We start from the raw sequence: 26,074 nt of genomic DNA, 5'->3' as shown, positions 1-26,074 counted from the left end.
ATAGCAGTATCATGGCATGGTGGTGTATGTTGGATAGCAGTATCATGGTGGTGTATGTTGGAGACCAGAGTCATGGTGCTGTACACTGGATAGCAGTGTCATGGTGCTGTACACTGGATAGTAGTCTCATGGTGGTATACGCTGGATAGCACTATCATAGTGATGCACGTTGGATAGCAGTATCATGGTGGTGTAGGTTGGATAACAGTGTCATGGCTGGTGTTTGTTGGATAGCAGTATCATGGTGGTGTACTTTGGATAGCAGTGTCATGGTTGGTGTTTGTTGGAGAGCAGTATTATGGTGGTGTAGGTTGGATAGTAGTGTCATGGTGGTTTACTGTAGATACTGTAGCAGTTTCATGGTTGGTGTTTGTTGGATAGCAGAGTCATGGTGGTGTTCTTTATATAGCAGTGTCATGGTGGTGTACTTTGGATAGCAGTGTCATGGTGGTGTACTTGGACAGCAGTGTCATGGTGGTGTACGTTGGATAGCAGTATCATGGTGGTGTACTTTGGATAGCAGTGTCATGGTTGGTGTTTGTTGGATAGCAGTATCATGGTGGTGTTTGTTGGATAGCAGTGTCATGGTGGTGTTTGTTGGATAGCAGTGTCATGGTGGTGTAGGTTGGATAGCAGTTTCATGGTGGTTTACTGTAGATACTGTAGCAGTATCATGGTTGGTGTTTGTTGGATAGCAGTGTCATGGTGGTGTTCTTTGGATAGCAGTGTCATGGTGGTGTACTTTGGATAGCAGTATCATGGTGGTGTACGTTGGATAGCAGTATCATGGTGTTGTACTTTGGATAGCAGTGTCATGGTTGGTGTTTGTTGGATAGCAGTATCATGGTGGTGTTTGTTGGATAGCAGTGTCATGGTGGTGTTCTTTGGATAGCAGTGTCATGGTTGGTTTTTGTTGGATAGCAGTGTCATGGTGGTGTACTTTCGATAGCAGTGTCATGGTGGTGTATGATGGATAGCAGTATCATGGTAGTGTACGTTGGATAGCAGTATCATGGTGGTGTACTTTGGATAGCAGTGTCATGGTTGGTGTTTGTTGGATAGCAGTATCATGGTGGTGTAGGTTGGATAGCAGTGTAATGGTGGTTTACTGTAGATACTTTAGCCGTGTCATGGTGGTGTTTGTTGGATAGCAGTGCCATGGTGGTGTTCTTTGGATAGCAGTGTCATGGTGGTGTACTTTGGATAGCAGTGTCATGGTGGTGTACTTGGATAGCAGTGTCATGGTGGTGTACGATGGATAGCAGTATCATGGTGATGTACGTTGGATAGCAGTGTCATGGTGGTGTACTTTGGATAGCAGTGTCATGGTGGTGTACGATGGATAGCAGTATCATGGTGATGTACGTTGGATAGCAGTGTCATGGTGGTGTACTTGGATAGCAGTGTCATGGTGGTGTTTGCTGGATAGCAGTGCCATGGTGGTGTTTGTTGGATAGCAGTATCATGGTGGTGTTTGTTGGATAGCAGTGTCATGTTGGTGTATGTTGGTTAGCATTGTCATGGTGGAGTACGTTGGTTAGCAGTGTCATGGTGTTGTACATTGGATAGCAGTATCATGGTGATGTACGTTGGATAGCAGTGTCATGGTGGTGTACTTTGGATAGCAGTGTCATGGTGGTGTACGATGGATAGCAGTATCATGGTGATGTACGTTGGATAGCAGTGTCATGGTGGTGTACTTGGATAGCAGTGTCATGGTGGTGTTTGCTGGATAGCAGTGCCATGGTGGTGTTTGTTGGATAGCAGTATCATGGTGGTGTTTGTTGGATAGCAGTGTCATGTTGGTGTATGTTGGTTAGCATTGTCATGGTGGAGTACGTTGGTTAGCAGTGTCATGGTGTTGTACATTGGATAGCAGTGTCATGGTGGTGTACTTGGATAGCAGTGTCATGGTGGTGTATGTTGGATAGCAGTGTCACGGTGTGCACATTAGTTGGTAGTATCATGACAGTGTACATTTAATACTACTATCATTTTAATGTACATCACATATAAGTATTATGGTGGCCTAGACTGGATATTAGTTTGATGCTGTGGTTGACTAGATACTAGTTTTATGATTGGATGGCAAAGTCATGGTGGTTTTAATTCGATAATATCTCGAATGAGAAAATGTCTAGTGTGAATTTAATTAGTAAATAAAGAAAACTCAGTCACAGGTTTTATTTACTGTCTGTAAATACAGCTGGAATTTAGACATTCATGACATTTATTTAAGTATCGAGATCAATAAGATTGTTGGCAATTTGTTTGATAGCCAGCATAGTCTCCCTGCAGGTTGGTTCTATGTCATGCTCAGGAAGCAGAAAACCATATTGACCTTCATCACGCAATTCAAAGGCAAATGAGTATTTAATTCCTTCATCATAGGTCCAGTCAATAGAAGTGCCAGAAGCGGGGTCTAGAAATAGAAATCATACATTAATAACTTGAAGGAATAATTTTATTCCTGCTGAATAGAACTGAAAATAGCATATAAGTTTGAACAGACAATGCATAGACATTTTGGGCTGCATTCTGGAGCAAGGCTTAAGGAACCTGTGCAACCAGGTTAGGATCTTTTCCTCAGCTGACACACAGCAACTGAAGGAGATTCCATCTGAGTAAGAGCACAGAGATAAAGAAGATGTAGGACCAAATGGTAGATATTAAAGGATCAGCAAGCCCTGCAAATATATATTTTTCTAAGCCCCCTCTACTCCATTAATATGGTCCGCCAGGCTTCAGTGAGAAATGTTTCTGGGTTACATTGTTACCATACAGCAACATCGGTTCCAATTTAAGTTGGGACGATGATTGTGTGAGTGTACCAAGGCTGACCAGGTTGGAAAGCCAACGGCTCTTCCAGTCTTTACAACAGAACAAGGTGCGTGGAATCTCTATACTGCTGGACTCCTCTGCAGGGTGCTAAACACAGTAAGACTCATTTATTCAGATTGCACATGGCCACAAAACCAATCAGGCACTAATTATGTTTGTCTAACTAGTCCCAGACTGATAAAAAACTAATTGCTGATGATTTGCTGGGGGAGGTTCTAGCTATACAATATTTCAGTTCTGCATTTATTCTGCACTGTATTTGTACTAGGGGTGAGCGGGTTCGGATTTCTGAAATCCGAACCCCCACGAGCCCCCCCGATCCGAGGCCGATCCGAGTTAGGCTCGACTTTTCCCGCCTGACTCGGATCTGAAATCGAGGCAAAACGTCATCATCCCACCTTCCGGGTCGCGCGGGTTTTGGATCCTATATAAGGTACCCGCGTTGGCGCCATTTTCTCACTCGGCTGTGGACAGTGAAGAGGGAGGGTGGGAGTTAGGGCTGGCTGGGCTGTGTAGTGTAGTGTAGTGCAGTGTAGTGTTGTGCTGTGCTGTGCTGTGCTGCGCTGTGCTGCTGTTGTCCATAAGGGCTGTGTCCACTCCTCCAAAGTCCATAGGGGCTGGCTGTGTTGTGCTGTGCTGCTGTTGTCCATAGGGGCTGTGTCCACTCCTCCAAAGTCCATAGGGGCTGGCTTTACTGTGTTGTGCAATCAGTTGTCCATAGGGGCTGTGTCCACTCCAAAGTCCTGTGCAGAGTCCCAGTCCTAAAGGGGTGCTGTAGTGTTGTCCAGGGGGTGCTCTGTCCATCAGGGGTGCTCCCCCCAAGTGCAAATAAAAAAAAAATATATTTTCTGTTTTTGTGAATTGTGTGCGCAGTAGCCGCACGTGCATCAACAAAGTAGTGCCAAGTGTGCGCCTGTGTCATAAGTAAAGGGCCGGCTGGCTTGTCCGTTAAAGGGTGCTGTAACCCCCAAAGTACACTCCAAACCAAATAAAAAAATATTTTCTGTGTTTGTGAATTGTGTGCGCAGTAGCCGCACGTGCATCAACAAAGTAGTGCCAAGTGTGCGCCTGTGTCATAAGTAAAGGGCCAGCTGGCTTGACCGTTAAAGGGTGTTGTAACCCCAAAAGTACACTCCAAACAAAATAAAAAAATATTTTCTGTGTTTGTGAATTGTGTGCGCAGTAGCCGCACATGCATCAACAAAGTAGTGCCAAGCGTGCGCCTGTGTCATAAGTAAAGGGCCAGCTGGCTTGACCGTTAAAGGGTGCTGTAACCCCCAAAGTACACTCCAAACAAAATAAAAAAATATTTTCTGCGTTTGTGAATTGTGTGCGCAGTAGACGCACGTGCATCAACAAAGTAGTGCCAAGTGTGCGCCTGTGTCATAAGTAAAGGGCCGGCTGGCTTGACCGTTAAAGGGTGCTGTAACCCCCAAAGTACACTCCAAACCAAATAAAAAAATATTTTCTGTGTTTGTGAATTGTGTGCGCAGTAGCCGCACGTGCATCAACAAAGTAGTGCCAAGTGTGCGCCTGTGTCATAAGTAAAGGGCCGGCTGGCTTGTCCGTTAAAGGGTGCTGTAACCCCCAAAGTACACTCCAAACAAAATAAAAAAATATTTTCTGTGTTTGTGAATTGTGTGCACAGTAGCCGCACGTGCATCAACAAAGTAGTGCCAAGCGTGCACCTGTGTCCCATAAATAAAGGGCCGGCTGGATTGACCGCTAAAGGGTGCTGTAACCCCCAAAGGGCACTCCAAACAAAATATTTTTTTTTCTGTGTTTGTGAATTGTGTGCTCTGTGGCTGCACGTGCATCAACAAAGGAGCAGCGCCAAGCGTGCGCCTGTGTCCCATAAGTAAAGAGCTGGCTGGCTCATTTCTTAAAGGGTGGTGTAACCCACAAAGTGCACTACTCTCCAGCAAAAATAAAAAAATATTTTCTGTGTTTGTGTACGCCTTAGCCGCACGTATATATCAATATAACATAAATGGAGGACCAAACTTTCTCCAATAAAAATAAAATAGGGAAAGATCAAGAACCACTTCCTCCTAGTGCTGTTGCTGCTGCTGGGAGTTGTTCATCATCCCAGAGAGGAAGTAGGAACACCACTACTTTTACTAAACAATTGACCCTCCAACAGTCCCTAGTGATGAGGATGAAATACGACAGCAGTCATCCTGAAGCAAAACGTATAACTGAGGCCTTGACTGCTTTGTTGGTGTTAGACGTGCACCCGGTATCCGCCATTAGTGCAGTGGGATTTAGACAATTGATGGAGGTAGTGTGTCCCCGGTTCCAAATCCTGTCTAGATTTCACCTGCATCCTTAAAGCAGCAACGACAAGCGTGCGTCTGTCTGTTAAAGGGTGGTGTAACCCTCAAAGTACGCTCCACAAACAATAATTTTTTTTTTCTCTATGTGAAATGTGTGGGCTGTATAAGCACCTGCATCCTTAAAGCAGCAGCGACAAGCGTGCGTCTGTCTGTTAAAGGGTGGTGTAACCCTCAAAGTGCTTCAAAAAATAAAAAACTATTTTTTTTATGTTTGTGACTTGTGTGCGATGTAGCCACACGTGCATCAACACAGTAGCAGCGCCAAGCATGCCCCTGTGTCATAAGTCAAGGGCCGGTTTGGATATCTGGTCCGGACTGAAGGATGTGCCAACAATTTCTGACAAGTCTACTGTCACTGCATATGATACTGTCCTCAAAGCAGCAGCGACAAGCGTACGTCTCTCTGTTAAAGGGTGGTGTAACCCTCAAAGTGCGCTCCACAAACAATAAAAATATTCTTTTTTTTTTTCTGTCTTTGTGAAATGTGTGGGCTGTAGCCGCACCTGCATCCTTAAAGCAGCAGCGACAAGCGTGCGTCTGTCTGTTAAAGGGTGGTGACGCCCTCAAATTGTGCTCCACAAACAATAAAAAAATTCTTTTTTTTCTGTCTTTGTGAAATGTGTGGGCTGTAGCCGCACCTGCATCCTTAAAGCAGCAGCGACAAGTGTGCATCTGTCTGTTAAAGGGTGGTGTAACCCTCAAAGTGCGCTCCACAAACAATAAAAAAATTCTTCTTTTTTTTCTGTCTTTGTGAATTGTGTGGGCTGTAGCCGCACTTGCATCCTCAAAGCAGCAGCGTCAAGCGTGCGTCTGTGTGTTAACGGGTGGTGTAACCCTCAAAGTGCGCTCCACAAACAATAAAAAAATTATTAATTTTTTTTCTGTCTTTGTGAAATGTGTGGGCTGTAGCCACACCTGCATCCTTAAAGCAGCAGCGACAAGTGTGCGTCTGTCTGTTAAAGGATTACGTCGGTGACAGCATCCAAGTAGGCATGTCAGACAGTCCGTACCTGTACTGGCAGGAAAAAGAAGCAATTTGGAGGTCCCTGTACAAACTGGCTCTATTTTACCTGAGTTGCCCCCCCTCCAGCGTGTACTCCGAAAGAGTGTTTAGTGCAGCCGGGAACCTTGTCAGCGAAAGCCGTAGGAGGTTGCTTCCACAAAATGTGGAGAAGATGATGTTCATAAAATGAATTATCAACTCTTCCAGGGAGACCAGCCTCCAGAACGTACAGAGGAACCTGTGGTTGTGGATTCCAGCGGGGACGAATTAATACTCTGTGAGGATGAGGATGTACACAACACTGAAGAGGGTGAGGAATCGGTGGATGAGGAGGATGAGGACGACATCTTGCCTCCGTGGAGCCAGTTTGTGCAGGGACAGATTAATTGCCAGCTTGTTTTGTGGGGGCCAATCATTTCAGCCACAGTCGTGTGGCAGACCCTGGTGCTGAAATGTTTGGTTTGTTAAAGTGTGCATGTCCTGTTTATACAACATAAGGGTGGGTGGGAGGGCCCAAGGACAATTCCATCTTGCACCTCTTTTTTTCTTTGAATTATGTACTGTTTGGGGCCTAGTTTTTCAAACTGCCATCCTGTCTGCCACTGCAGTGTCACTCCTAGATGGACCACGTGTTTGTGCCGCCCACTCGTATCTCTTAGCATAGTCATCCAGCTACCTCGGTGCAACCTTTTGGATATAAAAACACTATTGTGAGGTGTGAGGTGTTCAGAATAGACTGGAAAAGAGTGGAAATTAAGGTTATTGAGGTTAATAATAGCATAGGAGCAGAAAAACACACAAATTCTGTGATTTTAGCTGTTTTTATGCTTTTTAAAAAAAAAATACAGATCCAAAACACAAAACCCAGAACCCAAAACACGGAAGGGTGGTTTTGGCAAAACCAATCCAGATCCAAAACACGAAGAAAGATCCAGATCCAAAACCAAAACACAAAACACGAAAAGTGGCCGGTGCACACCCCTAATTTGTACATTTTCATTTTGCAGATATAGTATATAAATAGAGCTAAAAAGGTAAGATTAATTCAATATACTGTTGGTGTGGTTTGGTGGGAGGACTGGGAGCACTTAAAGCCAGATTCCACCGGCAAATTGTGCAAAATTTTGTGGCCAAATGCAGAATGAGGTAAGTACTCATCTTTGGTAATCATACTACAGAGTCATTTGCCCGTGATTTCTACCCAACCAGAAGCCCTTCATTGGGTAGGGATGAGATAGGCTTTGGGGAAATAATATTTGTTGATTTAAATACTGTAACTAGAACTTGTTATGAGAACATTGGAGAACATAAAAATGATTATGAGAACATTGGAGAACATAAATACAATGAAACAGTTAAGTAAATGAGAGTAATGAAAGTTTAGGGTGAATTAAAGTTTATAGCGCTAAAGATGCATAAGGATAACAAAGAGAGGGGGAGATGTACTAAGCCTTGGAGAGAGATAAAGTGGAGAGAGATAAAGTACCAATCAATCACCTCCTAACTGTTACTTTACAGGCTATATTTGAAAAATGTCAGGAGCTGAATGGTTGGTACTTTTTCTCTCTCCAAGGCTTAGTATATCTACCCCAGGATGTAAAAGGAGGCAGGAAAGAGTGAATGGGTCCAACAATAATTGACTGTTTGTCCAGAGTTCTGTAGTTATGCCTCTTTTCTTGTTTGACATGTTGTAAGGAACTGTATATACAGTTCCGCATTAAAAACTCTGTGATTACCCTAAAAGTCTCAAAGTTATACAATTCTTATCTACTTATTAATATGTATAGTTTTTAATACTTATACTTATACAATGACACAGACTTACAAATTGTAGTGGCTATTGGTCCATATGTGTAATTGGTATTGTACAGGCTGTACAGTGATTTCACTGCTGATTTTGCTATTTGTTCCTGTTGGGAAAACAAAAACAAAAAACATAAAAAAAACCCCAAGAGCATTTAGTTAAAAAATTCAGAACAGAGGTAAGAATAGTTTTATATGCATTGTTTTTTAATGTTACTGTATTTCCGCTTTACAGTATATGGTTTTACAAATAGTTTTCCTATTCAGTTAGTTTACTGACACAATTAAAAATCTTTGTATTTAAAATATAGCATTTACAAACAAATAAAGTACAAAGTCATCATTCAAATTGTATGGTCTACAGATGGAAAATCCGTCCAATGTGAATCGTGTGATGGAACTGAGGGCACACTCATCAGTATAACCCAGTGGTCCCAAACTTGATCCTTAAGGCACCATAGTAGTCCAGGTTTTAATGTTATCCATGCTTGAGCACAGTTGGCACAATTAGTGCCCATAACATCTGTGCTCAACCATGGATATCCTAAAAACTTGGATTGTTAGGTGGCCTTGAGGACTCAGTTTGGGAACCATTGGTATAACCTACTCTACCTGGTACAAAATTATTTGCTACTGTACTCCAACATATTTACTATTGAAGTTATCTGAGCTGAGTTATTAAATGTTTAGAAGAAAAAAGTAAGGGGGTGTTTGAGCAGAGCATTGAGGTCTTGTTTCACACTGATGTTACATGATTAGGACTACCAATTATCCTTTTGTTTCCCAGTAAAGCCCCACCTTTTCCATTAGAAATAGTTCCTCCTTATTTTCTTCTTGGTGTACTGTACAACACAAGTAAAGGTAGTTTGCAGTGATTCCTATCCTTTGGTGACCAAAAAGAAACATGGAGTGACTGCCATAACTTTAGCAACTATATAAACCTAATCCTCGCCATAAACAACTGCTCTAAATATTTTGCCACGTAGAAAGAGGTAATGAATGGAGAGATATCTATTCTCAATTCTCCATATAAAATGGCAACAAAAAACTTATGAGTTGTTTAAATTACATTTGGATTAGCAGCACAGTGCTGTCTACAGTTCAATAACAAATAGTCTGACCTTTAGCTTACACAGTAGAGAGAGCTACGTTTCCATCCTTGTGCTGGCCTGACAAATTAATAAAATTAAAAAACTCCAGATTTTCGAGAATTTTAAGTAATTTTAGAATGTCAGCCAGGTGTGATCTTGTTGTAGCCCATTCTACCAGCTTGTTTGATACTGTTTGAAATGGGGTTTGCACACAATTCTATTCAAATTTAAATATTTTGGCTCTGCAAATGTCAAACTGTGAACTTCTTTGCTATTAGAACTAGAAAAATAATTAAAATAATTTTTTAGCAATTAAAAATATTATTTAAATAGTGTTTTAAAAAATGAAAAACACTAATTTAACTATTTTACTTCAAACATATTCTGGCCCCTGAAATTGGTAAAATGCTGCCATGTTTGAGCAGCTCTAGTACACATTGGGCCTGATTCAATCCTGCCATGAAAGCCTGCTTGCTATTTTATCCTAATGCGAGAATCCGCCCATCTATGACGATTATCCATCCGCCTTCATACAGGTAGCTGGGCAGCTCACTATTTTTCTGTTCACAGTTGTATCGGCATTCATACCCACTTCATGCTGGTTGCAAAAGATCCATCAGAAACAGACATCTGATCTGTACCCATATGCTCCCTAAAAGTACAGAAGTTAACTTGCATGGGCACAACACTCCCACAAGATTATTATTATTATGATTTGTTTATATGACACCACAAGTGTTCCGCAGTGCCTTACAAAGTACATAAACATATACGTTGACCAGTGACTTACAGTACAATACAATACAAGACGAGTACAAGAATAATATACTGTATATTGCTACATTAGCGACCATAACACCCAGATAAGCAACAGTGCAAAGCAACCAAGTGTTAGGTGCCCTAGTGGTGAGTAAGAAGTAGATGAAAGTAAAGTAAGGGGAAGCACAAGAGGGTAGAGGGCCATGCTCATAAAAGCTTACATTCTAGAGGGGGAGGGGCAGAAAAACATGTGTGACACAGATGGGGTAGGCATGGAGGAAGGAGCATGTAGCAGCAAGTTCAGATGAGAGCTGGAAGGCTTTGATGAAGTAGTGGGTCTTGAGAGCCCATTTGAAGAATTGTAGAGAGGTGGAGAGTCTGATGGGAAGAGGGAGAGAGTTCCAAAGGTGAGGATCAGCGCAGGCAAAATCTTGGAAGCAGCAGTGGGAGGTAGTAATCAATTCACATGAGAAGATGGATCAATTTTGTGCGATCGCATGGTTGCCGCGCATTTGCAGTGCATAAAGCCCATTTCACTGAAAGAGAATGATCCAACAATGCACAGATCAATCTGTCTGTTCTTACAACCTCCGCTTGTGTGCATTGCACGGTGTGGCATATGTGCAGTCTGTGATTGCTGTCTATGACACATGTGCAGTTTGCAGATGTCTGCGAGATGCGTCCACATTCAGACTTGTGTCCGACTCAAAATCAGGCTTATTATATACACATGTAAAGTAATTAAGCAAATAAGTTATTTACAATAAAGACACATTTCGTTAGGTCTGTATGTGATGCACTAAAGAGTGATGGCAGACTACTGTAAAAAATGGAAGTCTGTAAAGTTCTGATCATATACAATATTCTTTCCAAGATTTCAGACCTACCAGTTTCTCATGATTTGGTGGCAGGTTGTAGGTATACCCATAGGGATACAACAGCAACTGTGAGAATGCGTGAACACTTATGTATGCTTGTAGAGATGAAAGATGCTCACGAATGTATGCAGTTACAGCTTTGGTCTCTGGTGCAGATTCTGGTGCGCTCCCAGCATAGCCTTCACTACACGGCTCATCATCAAACTCAATTCCTGTACATATCACATATTTGTATTAATCTTGTGCTTTTTTCTTTGAAGCGAACATTACTGAAACAATACAGTGATTATACATCAAGTACTAATTCACAATCATATTAATTTTCTTGCTCATTATATATATATATATAATAACCTTTTAACATTTCCGTGGCACACTATGAAATCCAGGATTCTCACATTAGTTGACAATGCATCTTTCATTCACTGCCAATACTATATAATTGTGCTCGACTGATGCAATAGTTGTTCTGATTAATCACTTATATTCAGAATCATTTATAACTTAACTGTAAAAATATTATAATTGTATTTAATATGCTATTGCAAAAGCGCACTCTCTCCTTCATCTGATGTCTGACTAGTGCCAGTACTATAACGCTAGCTAAATGACAGTCTACCAATTAGATAGAACTGCTACTGTCCCCTGTGCTGCTACTGTCCAAAACCATGTGTGTGTATTCAGCGATGCGACTGATGAGCCCCCCCCCCCCCGCCGACGAGCTGACATGTCGGGCAGCCGCAACACATTAGACGATCAGGTGCCCTACCGCCCGATTTGTCGCTCCCTGCCGCATCCCGCGGCAGGGGGTGACTGAATGTGACTGATGACTGCATCCCGCGGCATGGGGTCGTCAGTCACATTGTCAAATTGAGCTGTAGGTAAGGCCGACCTGACGATGCAGCTGACACACAGCTTGTGCTGGGCTGCAGTGTGAGACTGTTTGCGGCTGCTGCAGCAGCTGGAGCAATCTCCTATGGCTGTGGGGGGGAGCGATCACACTGATCGTGCCCCCCCTGCTTAGCGCCAGGCTGGGAGGCTAACAGCGCCCGCCTCCCTGGCGCGCAGCGCCGCAAAAGTGATATTTTTTAGTTTATTGTTCAAGGGGACGTGGCCACGTCTCCCGTGATTAGGCCACGCCTCCTCTTTACCCGGGCCCGGCCAGGCTCTCTACGGCCCTGACCCTTGTGTGTAAGTATGTGCGTGTACATTTGGTAGGGAATATAGACTGTAAGCTCCACTGGGGCAGGGACTGATGTGAATGGACAAATATTCTCTGTAAAGCGCTGCGGAATATGTATGCGCTATATAAATAACTGGTAATAAATAAATAAATCTGATTTTTTTTTCTTTCAGATTAAAGAGGACAAATGAAGAAGCAATAGCAACCAGTGTGGGACTGCTAATTAAAGTAGCAATGCATTTGTGGGAAGAATCATTATGAATAACAGTCAAGTAGTATAGGCAGGGGAACTAATCATACGGTATTGTAGAGAACAGCACCAGTTCTGTATTCTATAGAATGTGCAATGAAAAGGACTGCGTATGGTACTGCATTGTACATATGTAACTTACCACCCCAAGATACATTAAAGTTCCTGTTGAGGTCTGTACCACAGCATTCATTATTAGAAGTTGGAGCACGGTTCTTTCTCCACATACGATCCTGTACATTTTACAAAACGTGTGCTTCATTTTACATCAGCAGAAACATTTATAAACAAAACCTGCTGCATTTAGCAGAATTCTTTAACTCATTTTCGAAACAGTCACAAATATGACCAAGTTACAAAAGCATCCATGTTTTATAATGCACTATTATAAATATACAGTAGGTCATATTACACGTTGCAGATGTCAGTGGAGTTAGGGAAGTTAAAACCTGGGAATTACCTTTTATTCTGTGATAACAACAACTTAATGTCAGGACCCTAAGGGCTCAATCCTATTAGGCGCAAGTTTGTGAATGCGAGTTTGTATCTTGAAACTCGCTGACATAGCATGAGTGTGCACTCCCGAGAAACGTGATATCCAAAATGTCAATTCGCTGTAGTCACGATGAGGGTGTTTCACGGTGAGGGTGTGCAACTTTTGTACATAAAGCGACCTGGGAGAATTGCGTGAAAAAATGGGAGACCATTCTGGAGCTCAAAAATGTGGCAATAGAGATAGCAGGGCCATATAGAAGGCTGTTAATGGCCATAAGATACTAGGGGAGGGATGCATGATGCGTCGCATTCGGGATACGATGCATCCCGCCACCCTTTGCATGCATGCTGATGTTAGCAATTCACCTGAAAACAGTGCATGCTTATTCATTGGGATGAGAGGTTCTGCATCGTGTCTCAACACTTTTACCTTTTCACCTGCTCTAGGAGGTGCGCACAAAAGACCCCAAATTTCCTCTGAAAACTCATTGCAAGTTTGGAATTGGATTGCAAATGTAATACGCAGTGCGAGTTCATGAGAACATCTCATATGACCCAACTCTTACCTAATAGGATTGAGTCCTAATAGCAATGGCATGAGGAAAATACACATGACTGTGACCTTAATATTTATAATACTGCATTTGAGAGATGAGTTTAGGGTTGGACTTGTGACCCACACATAGGGAGGGATGTACTAAGCCTTGGAGAACCATAAATTGGAGAGAGATAAAGTACAATCCAATCAGCTCCTAAATGTCATTTTTAAAACACAGCCTGTAATGTGATTGCTTAGTACTTTGGACCTCATTCAGAGCCGCTCGCAAAAAGCGAGCGGTCGCTCTGAATGAGGGTGGACGCTTTTTTTTTTTAAGCTGGCCTCCTGGCCGCTCGCTAAGCTGTGGGTGACCACCCACAGGTTTTGCGAGTGGCCAGGTGATGGTGGCGATGGTCGCGACCATCTCGACCATCGGGCTTGGGACAAGAACCTTGTGGTAGGGTCTCGTCTGCCGCAAGCCCCAGTAAGCTTCCGGCTCCAATAGAGCGGAAGCTCACTACTGACATCACTGTTGATGTCAGTAGGGCCACCCACAAACGTCAGGCGTTCCTTAAGGAATGCCTCCATTTGTCCAGCACCCCCTCCACCCCGTTGTCGATCAACATCGACAGCCGCCCCATTTGTAGCGAGCCCCGTAGCGAGTGAATTTCTCACTCGCTACGGGGGTTGCACACGCGCATTGCGCACGCCGCGCGTGCACAATGCACAACCATCGACCCGCTTGCGAGCACATAGCACTTGCGAGCGGGTCAGAATCAGGCCCTTTATCTCTTGCCAAGGCTTAGTACATCTACCCCATAGTATCTCTAGTGGGTCACAAGCTTCACGGACCATTGTACCAAGTCTGATGTAACACTCTGAAATCACAAAATGATTAACCAAATTACTTTACAATGTACATTATAATCTATTAATGGAATCATATAAGTTAGGTACATAATATATTTTAAATAATTTTTTTTCAGTGGTACTGTAACTGCCTTTTAAATATGTTCTGATTTTGTGACTAGTGTAATCTTTAAAATATATCATGTCATGCTACTCTTCAATTATTTGTTTGTAGTTCCAAATTGGTGACGGCAATATATAGTGTTTTTAATGCAAAATACTTACACTTGTCCAAGACCAAATATAGCCATCAATGTTAAATACAGGCAAAACGTGGAAGGTCAGACTGTCTAACAGCTTAGTCATAGCTTTGTCTTTTCCATATGTTCTTAGTGCCTGTTGAGGAAATAATGGAAATGTGGACAGCAGTATTATAACGATCTCATTATGAGACAGTGTGAAATTATGTTGGCACCATTCTCGCTGAGTCTCCTGAGAGTGGCGTATATCACTGCAGCTATGGCTTTCATTGTAAGTGAATCACTTTTGAACTACAAGCTGTATACAATACTGTACTAACAATTTTTAAATTGGAACTCTCACTTAACACTGTTGATTTATGTTGCATGAGAGGAGACGTTTCTGTTAATTAGAGGATAATGCCCCTTGTGGCGCCAAATAAATAAAAAATAAAATAATAATTCACCATACATTGATGCTCTCTATGCAGAGAATATGTTTCAAAGATGAGGTGTTATACCCTCTTATATGCTGATCGATCTTGCTGTTACTGAAAGTATGCCGTTCTATATTTTATTATAATATTAAGTTGACTGGAGACCCATTTCAGTGGTAATATTCACTGAAATATGGACTAAGAGAGGGATTTCTGCTCTCGATTAATATCTATTGGTAATTGGATTGATATGTCCTTTGTATCTTCATCATTAATGGAGAAGTATTTTCTCCAATATTTGTTAATTTTTTATTTACTATTCAGTACATATTCATATTATTTCATTTATTATATTTTAATAATTTGTTATTATTTTTATTATGTTTACTTTTTATTATATTTTATGTATCATAAACATACACATTGGATTTCTAATATTCAATATTTGTCTGCCCAATGTAGTTTAGGTAGTAAAATGCTGCTAAAATCATACTAAAACTATTAAACTGACAGTATAGTAAGGTAATACAATATAAATTTAGATAATATTTCCGTGATGTATTAAAAAGTTATCATATGGCTTTAAACCAAAGTGTTTCTCACCTACCTCATTCACAAACCACTGGCAGAAGGCAGGCGAGATCCATTCTCGAGCATGGACTCCACATTCTAGAAAAACGCCCTTCTTGGCAGTCTGTCGTTTTCCAATCTTTAAAAAAAACAACAACTCGTAAAGTATTTGTTAAAGTATTTTACAATTTTTGTTTTCAGTTGTTCTTATTGATAAGGACAATGGGGGCATATTTATTAAATAATATTTGCAGGATACCACTGAACACCCATTTTCAGGGGATACCCACAAATGTTAAGGATCCCCTAGTGTATCTCTGGGGGACTACAGCAGATATTGGAGATACTGTATCTGCTGCAATCCTCCTTTTCAATTGCAAAAGCAGCCCCATAGGTTTCTATGGGGACTGCTTAAATGGCAAATTTACCAAGCTTCGCACTCCGGAGCTTGGCCCCGATAGCTAACTTCATCTTCACAGGGCATAAGCTGTTGTGTCAATTGTAAAACAATTTCCATGCGCAGATATATTATCAATATCCAATGATTCTATACTGATGAATTAAATAATTGCTGCTCCTAAATAGGTATTTCTGATTACCAAAAGACAAATAAAGTACCAATCAGTAACATTGATTCATTTATTATCTGATAAACATCTAATATTAATTAACACCTTTTAAAACAATCACATACGTATAACAAACAAAAACCATGTAGCAGTAAAAGTATATATAAATGAACTCAATAGAAAACCACCGTCTGTAGTTTGTGATTAATCCAAAAGAATATGTAATACCACAAAATGGGACATATTCTGGTAAATTGATCCCTAAGGTCCTGTAAGCTTTATTTTTAACATTTAAACTGATGAAAACATAGTGAAAACTCAAGTTGATTATACATTTTTGAAGTGTCTGATATCTTCAGTAATAGTTATAAATGGAATAAAAAACAACACCGTCATATAAAGTCTGTATTTTGGATTCCTTTCGGAATTTGCTTTAGTAAATCTGCAGATTGCAAACACGCCAGGAATCCACTGGGCTGTTGCAAACCCGCTGCTTAGTAAATTTACCCCTAGAACACTATAGAACATCAGCTCGCCATCAATGTTACTATGTGGCAGGTTTGGAACCCGCTGAAAAGCCAATGACAAACACGACTAAATAATAGACCTGCAATTTGTGTCAAACACTGCACAGATCATTATGATCTATGCAGTGTTTATTGTTTTAAAAATCTTAAAAACTATAAAATAATAATAAAAAAAGGGCGCCCCCAGAATGATAACCAGGACAGGGCCTCTGATCCTAAGCTGGTATTGAAAAATAGGGGTGACAAACTACGTGGTATCCCCCTGTTTTCCAATAACCAGCACTAGGCAGACCAAGCTAGGCTGGCTAATAGGGATGCGGTCATAATGCCGACCCCGGGGATTCCGGCGCTCAGAATTTCAGTCCCGGAATCCAGCATCCTGGCACAGGTATCTCGACCACCGGCATCGGGGTTAAGCACTAGGGGAGGGTTAGAAATGAAGGGGGGAGGGTTAGCTTTAGGGTGCTGGGAGGGGGAGGTCAGGTTTAGGCACTAAGGGGAGGTTAGGTTTAGGCACCGGGGAGGAAGGGTTAGGAGTAGGGAGAGAGGGAAGGTTAGGATACCGACTGACAGCATCGCATACCCAACCAGGCTGATGTTATAGCAGAAGGACACACAGCCTGGGGTCCCCCTACCATACTGACATCCAGCCCCAACTGGTCAGCCCAGGTCTGGAGTCCCTAGGGAAGACCAATCAGTGTGGACCCAGTGTGGTTTTTTTTTTATATTGCTAAGATTTGAGATGCTACAGGGACTGAAGAGAATGTTACCCTTTCAGTTTCTAAGTAATAAATGGATAAATGAGGAATGTGTCACGGTGTATTTATTTAGTGTTTATTTAGTAAAATATAAAAATATTCTGTATCCAAAATCCTGTCTTTTGTTTAATATTATTTTCTATCAATGCTTGGGGGATTACAATAAATGGCAAACCTGCTGCTTAGTAAATTTACCTAAATGTCCCTGGGATTGTGGCTAGTTCCCAGAAAGACTGTACTACAGTCATATGAATTGCATGATGGCCTCAGACATTAGACAATGCAGTCTCTAGAAGCCGGCATTTTGTGCATGTGTGACGCCATCATCACTAGTGTGCATGCGCCTGTCCCGTTGTCTGCCTGATCCATTGCACAGATGCTGGGACCTGGCCAGCCGAGGCTATGTCCTTCTCTCCTAGGCTTTGGCAGTAACAGTCTTCCTCATCCAATATGGTAGTAGCAGCTGCTGCTTAGGGTTTAGTCCTATTAGCCGAGGGCTATATGCCGCACCTACAGTACCATTGGACTTTCGTACTCAAAACTGCCTACAAAAATACACAAGTTGCTGTACCATTGTCAGCAATTCTACACTGTTGCAACAACAACTCGCTTTCTTTGAATCAGAACTAGAGATGTGCACCGACCCCCGTGTTTCGGTTTTGTTTCTAATTTATCGACGTGTTTTGGTTTTGATTTTGCCAAAACCACCCTGATGTACAGTATTTTGGTTTTGGATCTGAATTTTTTTTTTAATTAATAAAAACAACTAAAACCACATAATTTGGGCCTGTTTTTGTTCCTACAGTATTATTAACCTCAACAACATTAATTTCAGTCATTTACAGTCAATTTTAAAGTGTTAAAAATTAAAAATAAATGAGTGTGGCTCCCTCCCACCCCCAAAAACACAATCAGCACTGACTCCAGGACACCCAAGGCCTGACCTGAACCTGGGGTCAGCCCCAGCACTCTGGCAATATGTGAGAGACTTGGGGGCTTACTTCTCTCAGCCAATGAACGCTCTACCCATAGTTTTCTATGGAAGGATATTGCGGAAAATGCTGCATTTGGGAGTGGGGTCCGGGATTTTGCATTTTTTTTGTTTGGGATGCCTACATGGAATGAGGAGGACATGACCCAAGGGGTAGCTGAGTACCTACTGCAACGTACCCCTGTAAAGACAATATTATTCTACTGTTGACACAAATAGACTATCAACTCTACATCCACTGCCCAGGGATGCCAGGGCAGTCCTTAGGTGCCCTTAAGAGGAGGGACCCCTTTATTGGAGTGGGTCCCACCTTCCAGGAATCTTTGGTCTGGCCTGACTAGCAAGGGGTGCTGAAAGCTTTATTGGAGTAGGTCCCACCTTCCAGGAATCTTTGGTCTGGCCTGACTAGCAAGGGGTGCTGAAAGCTTCAGCCGGGGGTTATCAATATAAGATTGTCCCCTGGCTGTGGCATTACAGCCCCACTAGAAAGAGCCAGATGCTGGTCGTGTTAAATATGGGGGAACCCTAGGTAATCCCCCCCATTTATTTTAACAAACAGGACCGGCTCCAAAAAGCCCAATGCTGGTTGTCCTTTTGGGGTTGGGGGCGTTTTTTTTAATCTTTATTTTTATACCTTTTTTTTTTACACTCGGATATGAGCAGGCTTGTGTGTCTGATCCAAACAGCGACCACTACCATGGTATCAGGCCGCTGGTTGGCTGAGAATGGCTGTCTCTTAGCCAGCACTTCCTAATTGGATGAGAGAAAGCCATACTCAGCCAACCAGTTGCCTGTTACATTGTAGCGGCTGCTAATTGGATCCAACACCCAGCAATCTGGGCCCAAACACGAGAGAACAACGCGGGAAGATTACATTTTGCCTCATTTTTGGATCTGGAGCTGGTGGGAAGAACTAAGCCGGGACCTGGATCTGCTCTTAACTGGTAAGTTCAGGTGGGTTCGGTTTCCAAGAAACAGAACCTGATCATCTCTAATCAGAACTAAATGAACATACATGCTTAGACAGACAGAAGAAGGGCAGGCTGAGAGATGCTTACTATTTTGAGAGATAGCAGGTAAGTTCCCCCGTATGCCCAGGGGAATAGGGGGTATTGGTAGCAAGAGCTGCTAAAAACTTTTTAAATATCATAATTTTTAATGGATTGTGTAATAGTCAGTAAAAGCTAAGTACACCTTAATATGTGGATGATCTTTGTTACTTCAGGCCTCTGATATATTTTGTCACATGTTACACACGAAGTAAAACTATAAAAAGCATTTGTTTAATGGTTTTGTTATAGAAACACTACACTGCATTGATTTTTTGTTTATATATTTTTTTTACATTTCATACAAGCATGCCAGTTACAGTAACAGTAAATAATAACCTTAATAATAACATAATAACATTAAGAGTACAAATCTATATATTTATAAAATCAGATGTTTTGACTAACTGACTGACTGACTCATCAATGCCCAGCCCAAACCCCTGGACGTAGAAACATGAAAATCGGGGAGTATATGCCTTCCATGATGTACTGTAGGTACCCACTAAGCAGGAATTTTTTGAAATTCGACTCCTAAGGGGATGAAAAGGGCTAAAATGTTTCCTCCCCTTGTGCAATGTCCTGACTGACTGACTAATCATGGCTGCAGCACAGTTCAATATTCAAATAGGGGACCCACACCAATTGTCATTCCAAGTGCTGCTAAACATCATTGACAGTTGGTGTGGTTCCCCTATTGGACTCTGCTGTAGCCCCACCTCTGGAGCCACCACTAGCTGTATGATCTTATGAGGCAGACAGCACTGCATAGGGGTAAAATGTGTTTCCACGTATTCCTCAAAAGCTCTTAGGCCACAGAAAAAGGAGGGTAATGTGTTAGTACAGGTGTGAGGGAAGGAATGTGTTACTACAGTGGTGAGAGGAAAATGTGTTACAATAGCAACAAGAGGGAAATGTGTTTCTACACATATGAGGAAGGGGAATGTCAAATGCGTTACTACAGTGTGAGGGAAAGGAATGTGTTACTACAGGGGTGAGCGGGGGTAATGTGTTACTACAGAGATGAGGGAGGTCTAATGTGTTAGTCCAGAGGTGAGGGAGAGGAATAAAGTTACTACAGGGGTGAGTGAGGGTAATGTGTTACTACAGGTGTGAGGGAGAGATTGTATTTCTACACAGGTGAGGAAGGGAAATGTCTTATGTGTTATTATAATTATTACCAGTTATTTATATAGCGCAGACATATTCTGCAGTGCTTTACAGAGAATATTTGGCCATTCACATCAGTCCCTGCCCAATGGAGCTTACAATCTATGTTCCCTACCACACTCTCACACACATATATACACGAGGGTTAATTTTGTTGGGAGCCAATTAATCTACCAGTATGGTTTTGGAGTGTGGGAGGAAACCGGAGTACCCGGAGGAAACCAACGTAAGCACAGGGAGAATATACAAACTCCACACAGTTAGGGCCATGGTGGGAATCGAAACCACAACCTCAGTGCTGTGAGGCAGTAATGCTAACTATTATACCGTCTAAAATGGACAAGGGAGGGAAATGTGTTACTACAGAGTTGAGTGAGCGGAATGTGCTAGTACACAGATGAGGGAAGGGAGTGTGTTACTACAGAGATGAGGAATTGGAATGTGTTAGTACACAGGTGGGGGAGGGTAATGTCTTACAATAGCAGTGAGGGAGAGGATGCATTACTATTGACGTGAACGATTAATGTGTTACTGGAGTGGTGAGATGGAAATGGAAACAGTAAATATCTAAAGTCTACCAAGGTAAAACCGAGTACATCAGCTAGTATTATATATATCATAGAATCCCCATTTATGTTTATTGGAGATATCAGAGGAAATTTGTACCTTCAGAACAGGTATGCCTCGCCCCTCATATGTCTCGCCAATCAGTTCAAAGTAAGCCAGCTTTGGATTCTTTAATGATAAAGAATACATCCACAGAGCAATCTAATGGAAACAATTTATATTATTGTCTGAGTTATGTGGTTTCCTATTCCATATCTGACATGATGTTTAAAAGGATAGCAATGTTACTGACCTCTTTCCACTCATAGTAGCGAGTGAAGACCTTCTGATTTTTGCCACCTTTATTAAATTGGTTCTCAATTACTTCTTGTAAGTCATGGAAAATGATTCTAATGGAAGGTAAACATAACAGAATCTAAAATAGCTTAAAACAATGAATTTAATTGTAGAGAATTACACCCAATTTCTGTAAGCAGTATTTGTTCTATGTTTATGCAACCATGTGACAGAAGTGTTTAACATCTGTATCAAAGTACATTGCTCAAAGGGCTCATGCAAGTACAGTGTCACCCAAAAGGGAGACTAGGAAATTGTTATGGGATATTGAAGCTAGAGATCAACTATGCACAAGCGGAAAGGAATTTTATGATGATTAGGCTATCGGGTGCAATTGCTTGTGACCTCACCAAAATGGATGTTTTAGGACACCGGGGCCACTTGCCATAATACAGCAATGTTGCCCTAGCGTAAGTGTATGATGCCACCCTAGAAAATGACAACAGTACGAATCAGAGGATATTTCCATAGTGCTGTCAATAGTAAAATTTCACCAGGAGCAGCAAAACTTCAGACTAGCCTGAAAGCCTGCATTGCTAATTTTATTATTATTTTATTATTATTGGTAAGATTACTATCATGTTCATATAAATAAATATATTATATAAGCTAAGTTATCTACTACACCACTATAGATTTTCTTTCTGTAGGGAAAGGTATTACAGTAGGATGTTGTCGGCATCCCAGAGTGCGGGATGCTGACAGTCTAAATACCGGCGCCAAAATCCCGACAGCGTCAAGATCCCGGCACCAGTATCCAGACCGCCGGCATCCCAAAGGTAAGTATCGCTAGTTAAGGGGAGGTTTGGGAGCGGGGTTAGGGTTAGGCACTAGGGGGAGGGTTTCGGATAGGCAACGGGGAGGGAGGGTTAGGATTAGGGTCGAAGAGGGGGAAGTTAGGTTTAGGCAATAGGTGGGGAGGTTAGGTATAGGTACCGGGCAGGGAGTGTTAGGTTTAAGCTGCGGGAAGGGGGAGGTTAAGCTTAGGCACTAGGGAGAGGTTAGGTTTAGGCAGCGGGGAGGGTTATGTTTAAGATTAGGGTCGAGGAGGGGGAGGTTAGGTTTAAGCAATAGGGGGGAGGTTAGGTATAGGTACCGGGCAGGGAGTGTTAGATTTAGGGTGCGGGAAGGGGGAGGTTAAGCTTAGGCACTAGGGGGTGAGGTTAAGTTTAGGCACCGGGGAGGGAGGGTTAGGGTAGGGGTTAGGATAGGGATTAGGGTTAGGCTTACCTTAGTTTCTTATAGGTGTCAGGATTCTGACTGTCAGGATGCCGCTGTCAATATTCTGACCAGCGGTATTCCGACCGCCGGGATTTCATACTAAGCCCATTATAGTACATACATGAACTATACTAGATTGATTAATGCTAATAATTAATCTGTGGCCAATCTGTGTATTTAAATATGAAAATAAACCTGTTGTCCTGTAGCTCCATGCAATGTAAAATGAATGTCCCATTTTACACTATATACTATATAGAATTGATTAAATACTTGTATTTAATTTGTTTCTCCTCAAAGAGATCCACAATAGTTTTAGACTGTTTGGCATTGGCACGGAAGTGCACACTGGTTCTCAGCTTCACATGGCGAGATGATTTGGGCTTCCAGAAATCCAGCTGTAAAAGTAAAGATGACTAGAAATGTAAAAGAAATGGCTCGGCCTGTAATTATTTTTTTTTTTATGTTTTATTAGGAGATCACAAATCTCCCATTATCATTGATGTGTTCATTTTCCAATTAATTAAACCACACAGGCAAGACACATTTTTCTTACCTAATTCCATACAGTATGATATAACTTTGCACAAATGTATTTAAAAAAAACATGAACAGACCCCAGCGGGTCGTGAATAGTTTGAATGCCCACTCCTCTTTTCACAATGGGCCCTAATGATGGTCTACACAGAGTACACATGTCCTATATGTCCTCTTTTTCATAAAACTTCATCACATTCTGATTATATATTAGAGTCTTTTCCCTGGCAGGGAGCTTAGTGCTGAATTGATATGTCCTTGGTGGTTGGATTGATTTAAGTACTCAATATATTATTTGGTCAAATCACAAATTAATTCACAGACTACGACCAAGGTGCCCATATCTAATTTATCGGTAACTTCATATAGTGTGATAAAGACCTGGTAGTTAGCACCTAGATTAGCTACAAACCAAGACTGGATATTAATGTTCTCCAACTTTCTGCTCATCAGGAAACTCTCTGCTTCATACAGTGAGCACATACCACCCGGCAGCTAAGGTTACCCTAAAAATACTGCTTACAACTACTATGAACACTACACATGCAATCCTATCCCAGGCACAATAACTGTCACAACTTCACTTGCTCGCAAAAATAAAAGAATAGAAATGACAACAGATTTAAATAAAATATGGAACTCTATAAGTAAGCCAATTTTGGTTTGAAATTACCCCAAAAACTATCCAAAACCTATTAACAAAGTATCCCATGGATAAACTTATACCTCCAAATGCAAGTAGATCCCAATTTGCTAACATTTCCAAAAGGTCATTCAAGGACAATCTGTCCTCCTTCATCTAGGAAAATTTAATATGCCTCAAATCTCTCCTCTTCCAATCTGGGAAATGCACAATAATGTTGAACTCATTATATGAATGTTTTATTATTTAAATAAATAAATATATATATATATATATATATATATATATATAATTATTATTATTATTAAAATCAAATGCATACCTTCATTTTTTTGTCCAAATGTTTAATGAAATCCACTTCGTTTTCATTTTTAGGTGTCACTTGGAAGACTTTCTCACTGGAAAGAAAAACAAGACTGTATTCAAATTGAAACACAAAGATACATTTAAAGGGGAAAAAAACAGATCAATCACATAATGAAAAGCTTTGAAGATAGATACAAAGCAGAAATTATAGTTTAGTTATAAAACAGAGTAGTATAGATATAAAACAGTAGTTGTAGTATAGATAGAAACAGACTATAGTATTTTTAATACTTGTCAAACCGACGACTTGTTGGAACACAAAAAGTGACCACAGTACAAATCAGAAGCAGTAACAGTTTCATGTTCGGTGCTGTGGTGCTTTAATCTACTTCCTTTATCTTTTTTTTTATATGTAACTGTTATCATTAATCACATGTGATCATCCAACTGTCTTCTGTTATTCTAATGAAGTATTTCCAGATAATATTGTTCTCCAGGGCAATAAGAGGAAGTGCATACAGTAAATCAGAGGAAAATCCCATTTCTCCACTAAATCACCTGCACCTGGTTAAACATCCCTGTGCTTAATAAGAGAGAAAAAATAATTGTACATTCTGATTCTGTCTTGTGCCACATAGCTCTCAGTGATTGTGTGGAGACCAAAATGATGTGGGTCCAGGAACTCATCATTTAAAATATATTGGGTCCTACTTCACTGTTTCTGGGTCCCATCATGAGCTGGGGAGAACTTGCAGGTGTCGCAGAGGCAGATGAAATTGCACCAGGTCCAAAGGAACAGCAGACAGAAGCAGGAACGCAGCCAGAGAGAAGAGATACAGAGTTCTGAGGAATAGACTTGTGATCTGAAGCCACTGGATGCAAGATATTTCTAACACTGCATTGGCAACTTGTGAGTGCACCAGGAAGTGACTGCAGAATATTCTTCCTCCACCAAAACCAAAGTCATGGACCTGTTTTAAAGTTGCTTCTTTTAGAAACTTGAAGAGAAACATCTGACTTATATATAAATTCAAATATGATCCTTAGAGAAATCATTGAATTATAGGAAGCCATATTTAACTTCTACTGACTCATTAACCATCCTAGCTTCAACATAGTCAGCCTCATCTATGAAGTGCACTGTAAACCACTGACTTTGCACTGATGCACCTAAAAATGTAGCAAGCATTAAATTGCAGCCATCATGTCACACTGCCATTGATAAATAGCAGTGTAGCACTTTCAGGGAATATACTGCATCTTGCTGTCTAGGTTTCCACTCTCAATTACACTTTATTACATGCGATACAGTCTTCTACCACCTAATATCATAACTCTGTAAAACTCATTCAGTTCTAAAATTAATCCCACATTATCTATTATAAAATCTCCTACAGCATGGGTCTAGCTACAAGGAGGCCTCACTGCTTTCCTCCTCTTACTGGCTAACAGACTTCCAGACACAACCTCACTTTTGTCTTCTCCCCTAGCGCTGTTGGGACTGGATTGTGACTTCATGTCAGTTCCTGCGGACCTGTAACCCCCCCTAGCCGAGGACCCCGGGGGTCGGCCAGTTGGGACAGCATTTCCACCTTCAAACTGACAGATTTCCTGCTCTCTACAATTTTTTTTCCTGGTTTTCCTGGTCTACTTCCCTGTATAAATTCCCTGCCAAATGCTGAGGTAAGTACATAACAGGAGGGCTAACAAAACTAACTACAGAAAACAAAATTTTTTTTTTTTTTATCAGGCCAGGAACACCTGTAAAAAAATCCCAAACGTGGAAACACTGGTTGGGAGGTCCAGTTGCAGGTGCTGACTGAAGTGAACAGTCCTGAACCTAACAGCATCTGCCCTGCCCCTTCCACTTGTACCTTAGGGGTGAATTGGAGACAGAGATGAGAGAGACTGATGGGGCAGAAGAGGGGGGGAGGAGGCAGGCTCTTATAGCCTTTGGGCCTTGGAGGCAAGCACATGGCACTGGCCCATGAGCAGTTGACCACCCTTAAAAAGTGGTTTAAGGTAAAGAACACAGAAGCAGATTTGTCAAAACATGATAAAGCTTTTGTTAGAGAGATTGTTATGCCAGCAACAGAGCTTATTTTCACCCATCCCTAGCAGTAACTAT

At 41.5% G+C, this 26,074-nt stretch overlaps 1 protein-coding gene across 1 annotated transcript; it reads right to left on the bottom strand.

Annotated features, from left to right (window-relative positions):
* Window positions 1-2,182: 2,182 nt before the first annotated feature.
* On the bottom strand, window positions 2,183-24,313 carry LOC148524205 (mast cell carboxypeptidase A-like). Its single transcript, XM_088472093.1, has 11 exons — window positions 24,238-24,313; window positions 23,963-24,038; window positions 22,734-22,858; window positions 21,196-21,292; window positions 21,003-21,104; window positions 15,310-15,411; window positions 14,312-14,422; window positions 12,287-12,377; window positions 10,721-10,923; window positions 8,006-8,090; window positions 2,183-2,422 (listed from the first exon to the last, which is right to left on the bottom strand). The coding sequence occupies exons 1-11, from the start codon at window positions 24,306-24,308 to the stop codon at window positions 2,235-2,237; spliced, it is 1,251 nt and encodes a 416-aa protein (XP_088328219.1). The 5' UTR covers window positions 24,309-24,313; the 3' UTR covers window positions 2,183-2,234.
* Between the last annotated feature and the right edge of the window lie 1,761 nt (window positions 24,314-26,074).

The sequence above is a fragment of the Taudactylus pleione genome, unplaced genomic scaffold, assembly GCF_031769625.1.
Source record: "Taudactylus pleione unplaced genomic scaffold, aTauple2 ptg000120l, whole genome shotgun sequence".
NCBI lineage: Eukaryota > Metazoa > Chordata > Amphibia > Anura > Myobatrachidae > Taudactylus > Taudactylus pleione.
The sequence above is the reverse complement of the archived record's forward strand: the minus strand, read 5'-3'. Positions and strand labels throughout refer to the sequence as shown.

Coding starts and splice junctions, on each gene's coding strand:
- LOC148524205 (XM_088472093.1), bottom strand. CDS start 24,308: ATGAAACTGTTACTGCTTCTGATTTGTACTGTGGTCACTTTTTGTGTT. Junction 24,039..24,237: donor ACAAGTCGTCGGTTTGACAA/GTATTAAAAATA, acceptor TTTTCTTTCCAG/TGAGAAAGTCTTCCAAGTGA. Junction 14,423..15,309: donor GCCAGTGGTTTGTGAATGAG/GTAGGTGAGAAA, acceptor TTTCCTCAACAG/GCACTAAGAACATATGGAAA.